This window comes from Stenella coeruleoalba (assembly GCF_951394435.1).
Source record: "Stenella coeruleoalba genome assembly, chromosome: X".
Taxonomy (NCBI): domain Eukaryota; kingdom Metazoa; phylum Chordata; class Mammalia; order Artiodactyla; family Delphinidae; genus Stenella; species Stenella coeruleoalba.
In genome coordinates this window covers 83,827,122-83,835,586 of record NC_137152.1, presented here as the reverse complement: position 1 = coordinate 83,835,586, position 8,465 = coordinate 83,827,122, and the positions used below count along the sequence as shown (strand labels likewise).

Here is an 8,465-nt window from a genome sequence, read left to right as displayed (position 1 = left end):
TGGGATTGCTGGATCATATGATAACTCTATTTTTAGTTTTTTAAGGAACCTCCATACTGTTCTCCATAGTGGCTGCACCAATTTACATTCCTACCAACAGTGTAGGAGGGCTCCCTTTTCTCTACACCCTCTCCAGCATTTATTATTTGTAGACTTTTTGATTATGGCCATTCTAACCAGTGTGAGGTGATACCTCGTTGTAGTTTTGATTTGCATTTCTCTAATGATTAGCAATATTGAGCATCTTTTCATGTGCCTGTTGGCCATCTGTATGTCTTCTTTAGAGAAATGTCTATTTAGGTCTTCTACCCATTTTTTGATTGGGCTGTTTGTTTTGATATTGAGTTGTATGAGCTGTTAGCATATTTTGGAAATTAATCCCTTGTTGGTTGCATCATTTGCAAATATTTTCTCCCAGTCTGTAGGTTGTCTTTTCATTTTGTTTATGGTTTCCTTTGCTGTGCAAAAGTTTATGTTTGACTGGGTCCCATTTGTTTATTTTTGATTTTATTTCTTTTGCCTTGGGAGACTGACCTAAGAAAATATTGCTACAATTTATGTCTGAGAATGAGAAAAACAGCATTTTAAAAGGTATTTGTTGGTCTAAGCATGAAGCACAGGCCACTTTTATAAGAGTCATCTGGGCTCTTGTTAAAATCGCAACTTTTAAGACCTTACCCTAGACCTTTCCCTGGAGTTTGAGGTTCAAGAATCTGTATTTTGAACAATTTCTCTGGTAGATTCTGATGTTCACTATAGTTTGAGAACTGCTGGATAGCAAATGTCCAAGATTTCTTTAAATATTTTGCATACTGTGATCTCTGATTCCAATGTCAGTTGGTTTTGCCATTCAACTTTAATTATGTTTCTGTTTTGGTGTATCTGGTAGGTAACAATTGAGACATGCAGCACTTGTTTACTGAGTCCTTAAGACAGGAAAGGCCCTTCCCCTTATGGGGTTTACATTCTCTTTTGGATACACATAAAATTAAAAAATAACTAATGTAATTTCAGTGAGTGAAGAATGCCATGAAGTAAATAAAAAAGAGAAATGGGATCAAAAATAATATTTATGGAGAAGGTAGTCAAGGATTTCCAGGGCCACCCAGTTTGACAACTTCAAAGACCATCACTTACTTTGACTACACCATACATGATGATCCCTGGAGCTGTGCCATGCTTTGTCACTAGAGAAGGCCATGCTATGGACGTGACTTTTCAGCTGAGACTTGGATGATAAGAATGAGTTGAGGGTGTGTGTGAAGAACCTTTGATATTAGCCTACGGAACAGCACACTCTGATGTGGGCGTGAGTATGACTTGTTCCAGAAAAAGACAAAAACCAGTGTGGGAGCCTGGTGGGAAAAGTGGGGAGAGACAAAGCAGAAAGAAAGCTATTGTAAGATATGGGAAGAAAACTCAGGCCTAGCAGGCAATTTTACCACATTTCCATAGTCAGTATACTTCTTCAATATCTGAGACCACTGGGGCACAACATCTATTCTGTGCACAAACCTTCAACACTCTCTCACACCTCAACATTCTCAACTGCTCTTTTGGCTTCTTGCTTTTTTGGAAAAATAAATGCTATCACAGAAGAGATTGTCTATATGTCCCCCAGCACCAAACATACCAATTTACCTGCCTCAGCACCTATGCTCACTACTTTCCCTGCAGTGACAAATCTTCCTATGGTAGCCCTTCTCCTAGCAATGGATCACCTACTCCAGGACTCTGATTGTGTGATTATCCCCATTTTCCCTTGAGCCAGCAATATTCCTCTTTCTACTAGATGAGTGAATATATGCATGAATGAACAAACAGATGAATTCATGAAAGATTTGAGAGTTGGGTTGGGGGTATAGAGGGAGGTGTTAGTGTGATTCTCAGATGTTTCACCTGATTATCTGTGTGACAGGTAGTGATATTAACTGGGATGAGCAACATGTAATGGATCCTTTCTGGAGGGAACATGATGGGCCATCCTGATTTCTCAGTACCTTTGTACACCCAAGTGGGAAAGTTAAGAATGCAGCAAGATATTTAGATCAGAGACTGAGCTAGAGAGGGAAATGCAGGAATCATATGTGGATGGACAGCAATTGAAGATATAAGTATAGATGAGATGGCTGCCAAAGGAGAGAACATGGCATGAAAGGGAAAGGTGGGCATGTGCTTTACAAGCCTGAGGAGACCCAAAGCTTTCACCTTGGCTGTCCTTCAGGCTCAGGCAAGTAGGAAGTGAAGACTAATGCAGAGTTGTAAATGGCCTGGCTAAGACTGAATGAGTTCCCCAGCAAGGACCAATTTGCAAAGACTGGGAGAATGTTTCTTCTTTTTTCTTCTTCTTTAACTTTTATTGACTCCAGGTATTTAAAGTAACTGTCAAAACATCAGCTGACCACTAAGCTTAGGCAACAGACTTTAATTGACACACATGATAAAGAATACAGACTTTACAAAAATTGTTTTAAAAAAATCACTAAACAAACAATCAACCACAAACCAATAGCCAGCAACAACAAATCTTGGGGAGAGGGAAGAATATGATTTCCAGAGTCACCACATAGTAATATTCAAAATGTCCAGTTTCAATAACAAAAAATTATGAGGCACACAAACAAAGTACAGCTTATTCACAGGAAAAAAATTAATAGAAACTGTCCCTCAAAACTGTAAATCAGGGCTTCCCTGGTGGTGCAGTGGTTAAGAATCTGCCTCCCAGTGCAGGAGACACGGGTTCGAGCCCTGGTCCGGGAAGATCCCACATGACGCGGAGCAACTAAGCCCATGCACCACAACTACTGAGCCTGAGCTCTAGAGCCCACGAGCCACAACTACTGACCCTGCATGCCACAACTACTGAGGCCCAAGTGCCTAGAGCCCGTGCTCCACCACAAGAGAAGTCACCGCAATGAGAAGCCTGCACACCTCAATCAAGAGTAGCCCCTGCTTGCCCCAACTAGAGAAAGTCTGTGCGCAGCAACGAAGACCCAACACAGCCAAAAATAAATAAATAAATAAATAAATAAATAAATAAATATATATATATATATAAAAGACTTTAAATCAACTGCCTTTAATATGACCAAAATGGTAAAGAAAAAGAACTAAAATAAACCAGGTGAATGATGTTTTGCCAAACAGGGGATATCAGGAAGAAATTATAAAAAAAAAAAAACAATAGAAATTCTGGAGCTGAAAAGTACAGTAGCTGAAATGAAAAATTCAGTAGCAAGGTTCAACGTCAGATGTAGACAGGCAGCAGAAAGAATCAGGGAACTTTAAGATAAGTCTATTGAAATTACCCAGTCTGAGGAGCAAAAAGAAAAAGGAGAAAGAGAGAAAGAAGAAAGATTATTTGAAGAAATGATGGGTAAAACTTTTAAAATTTAAGGACAGTCACAAATACATCCAAGAAGCTCAACAAATTTAAAGCAGGATACACTCACCAAGACACGTTACAGTCAAATTCTCAAAACCAAAGACAAAGAGAGTATCCTGAAAGCAGCAGTAGGTATCAGGTTTTATTTGGACCCTGGTCCAGGCAAACTGTTAAAAAAACTATAACAGAATTGGGAATTTGAACACGGATTGGACATTAAATGATACTAATGGATGATTAATTGTTAGGTGTGATAATGGTATTATGATTGTCAGTAAAAAAGAGTCCTTGTAGATGTGCACTTTGAAATACTTATGCACAAAGTGATATTATGTCTGGAATTTGCTTCAAAAATAATCTCTAAGGGTGGGAAGTGGGTAAGGATATAGATGAAATAAGATCGGCCATGAGTTGTTCCAGTACACTTTCAGTTGTTGTGTACACTGGGTGACGAGTACATTGCCTTTCATTATACTATTCTATTTTTGCATGTTTGAAATTTTTTCATAACAAAAAATAAAGTTAATGTAAACTATAAATAGAAGGAATTTTTAATCAAAAACAGGAACAAAACAATAAAGTGTTAAGAATAATTAGAAACAACTCCATCTCCTTGATTCACTTACTGTTGCCCCCACCATGCATTTGCGTATAGAGAAAACGAGAAAACAGTGGGCATTGGTAACAAGGAGGACAACAGTTTGGGGGTGGGGTGTTTGGGGCACCTTGCTCATCATAGATATTCTTGCATTAATTTTGTTTTTTGAGAATATTGCATTAAAGTGCGATTTATCTTCAGTACAGAGGGGTTTTGCACCCCCTAAAATGTTACGCCTGAATCCTGGAAGGGGGAGGGGTGTATCCTGGGAGCAGAGGAGGGCAAAGGCAAGTCCCCTGAAGAGCAGTGGGAATGGCCAATGGCCCCCTGGGAAGATACTGTCCTTCTACGGCCGTTAGAGAAAGGCCCAGGAACACACAAAAAAAGGAGAGCTTCGGGGCCCAGGCCGGTGCTTGGACAAGTGACACGGGGTGCAGGGGGAGGTGCGCACGGCCGGCTCGGCGCGACCCCGTAGTGCAGGAGAGGGCGTGGCAAAGGCGTGGCGTCCCGCGGTGACGGAGGCCTCACGTGAACGGCCAGCGCCGACTGGCGCTCGCCGCGCTCTAACGGTAGACCAAGCTGTTGCTCGCTGCCTTCTCGGTCCCTGCGGGAGTGCGGGCCGGGGTCGGCCCCCAAAAATAAGAGGCGCGGGAGGAGCAGGTAAGGGACCCGGAGGGGGGTCCCCAGAGGTGGCGTTGGCGAACGGACACGGCCTGCGGACCCCTCCCCGGGGATCCGGTTGCCCCGGGGCGGAGACTGCAGCCCCCATGCCCCCTGCGGCCTAGCGTTTGGCCACAGAAAACGGTAGGCCTTCTCTGGGGGCGGGCCGCGCGGCCCTGAGGCGACTGCCTGCTTCTCGCAACACAGCGAGCTTTTCCGACACCCCCGCCCCGCCCCCTTTCTTCTCGGGGTAGAAAATGGTGGTCGGCGCGGGGGCGGCTGAGGATGGGAGCGGGGGACGCTGGGTGGGGGTGGCCGGGGGTGGGAGATGCGGGGCTGAGAAGGGGCCGAGCGTCCGGATGCAGCAGCCCCCCTTCCCCCACCCTTACTCTCTGCAGGTCTGCGAGTCGAAGTGTTGCGGCGGCGCACTTGCAGCAAGAATCGGGAGGAGCAGGAGACCGCGAGGATAGGCCCAGGTCTGTGCGGGGGACAGTTGGGATGTGGGGGGAACGTGTGGATAGCCCTAAGAAGCCCCAAATACTGCCCCCTACCCCATCCTCCATTTTGGTGCTTGCAGAGACGTGGGCATGGATAGGCAGGGCAAATGGTGGGTTTTGGGCGAGGGAGGGGGAGAGCTTGGACTGGGGGCCCCCTAGAGGGCATAAGGAACCTCTCAGGTGGGAAAACGAAAATTTGAAGAGCCTTTACATCCGGGGCTGGAAGTCTTGAGAGGTGCTTAGTAGGGCCTCTGTCCTCGGTGCTGATCAGTCCACCCAGAAAATAGTCCATTCTCTTGTCTTTTGTCTTCTAGGAGCAATGGCGTCCAAAGAGGAACAAGCAGTAAAAAATCTCAACATGGAAAATACCCAACAGGAAAAGGAAGGCGGAGACCAGGCCCCTTTGCAGAATGGAGAGGAATCACGCGATTTAGGAGGGGGTAGATGCCAGAAGCCTGGAGGAAATGTCAGGCTGGGACGGATTAGACGACTTGTCCCTAATTTTCGATGGGCCATACCCAGCAGGCATATTGATCACAATGAAGTGGGGGATGATGTAGAAAAGCACGTAGGGCAGATGATGGAAATCAGGAGAAAGACTAAGAAGCAGCAAATGAGGCATCATTTGCGCTACCAAACTCCTGAACCTGACAATCATTATGAGTTTTGCCTTATACCTTGAATCCTAAGATTATCCCTGAGGTCAGTAATGTGGCCTCTGCTCTACATGCTTGTAGTTTTTCTGATTTACTTTTTCTGTAAACCTTTTGGTGTTTCCACTTACCAGTTTCTAATTGAATATTGCTTTGTCTCTGTGAAACTTTCTGTCAGCAGGGCAATTTCATCCAGTTATAGGAAAATTATTCTTTTCATAATACGAAATTAATAAAGCAGTTTACAAAGCAATCTTCCTGTGACACACAAGTCTTTATTTTTTGTTAATGTTACCTTTCCTCTCCTAGATCCCTGGACTCAAAATCTCAATTGTCTTTTGACTATTTTTTCTTGTCCTCAACCAGAAAGGATCATATTCATAATTCAGTATCTTTTAAGAATGTATGTCGTACTGTTTTTCAAGGAGTGTGAGTCCACCATCTGCATAAAAATACCTTGATGGGGGAGCTTTTTTTTTTTTTTTTTTGCGGTACGCAGGCCTTTCACTGCTGTGGCCTCTCCCGTTGTGGAGCACAGGCTCTGGATGCGCAGGCTCAGCGGCCATGGCTCATGGGCCCAGCCGCTCCGCAGCATGTGGGATCTTCCCGGACCGGGGCACAGACCCGTGTCCCCTACATCGGCAGGTGGACTCTCAACCACTGCGCCACTCAGGGAAGCCCGATGGGGGAGCTTTTTGAGAATGTAGGACCTCTGGCTCCTATCTTCCAGACCCACAGAGTTGGATTCCAAAATTTCCATTTATTAGTAAACTCTCCAGGTAATTCTAGAGTACACTGAAGTCTGAGGCCACTATTGTTTGTATGTATGTTGGATATCTGTGTACATATGTGTGTATCATTGTATGTATATTCCATGAACATATGTGTGTTTCATGTCATTAAGTGTAAACAAAGTACGTGGAATAACAGGATGAATACTTCCTGAATTCAATGGGCAAAAATGTTAAAAAAGTAGAAGACCCTAAAATAGACTGATTATAAGAGTGGTAGGGACAGTGGCAGATGAGGGTACTGGAGTTCAGAGATGCTAAGTACCAAGGTTACCCTCTGCTGTGCATCTTGGTGGGGGGGGGTCTGATCTGGGACATTTTCTATAGGACTTTGTCATCTGGAGGTGGAGAATATTTGACTTTTGTAACTGATAACAAGCTGAGGAAGATCAAACTCAGCAAGACTGAGGCTGTTGTTCTATATTTTGCTTTTTAGTGTTTCCAATGTAGACACTTTGGAAAAGTGTAGACATTTTAATTTTTAGAATAGAGCAGAAAGAAATCTTAAAGTTTCTTCAATCCAGTGTACTTCAAAGTGAGAATTGCCACCTATTACAACTCTTGAAATCAGTTTTGTGGGTCACAAGCAATTTTTTAAAAAGAATAAACCAAAAAACATCAGAGTTCATCACCCATGAGTAGTGTTAAGAATTATCATTTTGAGAAACTTGTTTTAGTTTTACATGTAAGAAATATTGTCACCTTATAAGATGTATTTCTAACTAGGTCACAGGGTAAAAAAACGAAGTCATTTTATCAGTCCAAACTTCATTTCACAGATGAGGAAACTGGTAGGAAAGTGATTTTTCCAAGGTCACACAGCCAGTGAGTAGTAGAGCTGGGACCACAGTTTCCAGTTCAGGGTGATTGTCTCCTCACCACAGTACCTTCACAAGACATGACTTGGAAATTTTTGCAGTGTGTGCTTATTGCCAGTGGTGTGTATGGACAAACTTACACAACTTATACAAAATCACTGTTTATTTGATGTTCACACTTTAGTCATCAGAGTCCCTGCACGTTCAATTGAGAAACATATTTAAGGAGGACTCTGACCGTTAATATTTTGGGGCTGGAATGATCTTTCATTTTCTGTCTAGAGGAAGGGAGAGTCTGATAAAAAAAAATGCACAGGTGAACTCATAGGCACTTCATAAAGGCTAGCTGATGGAGTGATGTTCGTAAATGGCTTTTTGGTCCCTCAGAAAATCAATACTGTGCCTTCTACCCCAATCCTAGATTTCCCAAAGCAGCCTCAATTTTTTTAAAATATGGGAATGAGATCAGAACTTGACTGGTGGAAGGAAAGCAAGGCAGCTTCACCAGGGTTTTTGGGGATGGTGGGGGATGAGAACAGACTTTCTGGAAGAAGTAAGGGTCAATATTTTGGTTCAGAGTATGGTTTTTTGAAGAACTGAAATCCCCTCCCATTGGTGTTTCTGAGGGAGCGGGATGATGCAGTCAGAACTTTCTGGAAGTGATAAAGTTCAAGGAATAAGGTCACAATGTGATTGTGGAAAGAGAAATTAACATCCCTCTCCTGGGAGTTCCTCTTATGGTAGGGGATGAGTACAGAATTTTCTAGAAGCAGTAAAGTTCAGGGACCATGATCAAAACATGATTGCTTAAAGTCGAACTGAAGGAAGTGCCCTTTCCTGGATGTTTCTGTAAGGGTGGAATGAGGCCAGAACTTTCCGGAAAAAAGTAAAAGTCAGGGAGCCGAGTCAGAAGGTGATTGAAGGAGAACTGAGTATCACGTGAATGTTTCCATTAATTTATATATCCCATAGGAGAGTCAGTTTTTCCTGATCTTGGTGAACAGTACAATCTGACTTTTTAAGGTAATGATGGAGAGATGTCAGTGGGAGTGTCCTAAAGAAG

At 43.3% G+C, this 8,465-nt stretch overlaps 1 protein-coding gene across 1 annotated transcript; it reads left to right on the top strand.

Annotated features, from left to right (window-relative positions):
• Positions 1–4,485: 4,485 nt before the first annotated feature.
• On the top strand, positions 4,486–6,052 carry BEX4 (brain expressed X-linked 4). Its single transcript, XM_079911083.1, has 3 exons — positions 4,486–4,643; positions 5,042–5,119; positions 5,455–6,052. The coding sequence occupies exon 3, from the start codon at positions 5,460–5,462 to the stop codon at positions 5,820–5,822; it is 363 nt and encodes a 120-aa protein (XP_079767209.1). The 5' UTR covers positions 4,486–4,643; positions 5,042–5,119; positions 5,455–5,459; the 3' UTR covers positions 5,823–6,052.
• The last annotated feature ends 2,413 nt before the right edge of the window (positions 6,053–8,465 follow it).

Excerpts from the sequence above, each read along its gene's own strand:
- BEX4 (XM_079911083.1), top strand. The coding sequence starts at position 5,460 with ATGGCGTCCAAAGAGGAACAAGCAGTAAAAAATCTCAACATGGAAAAT.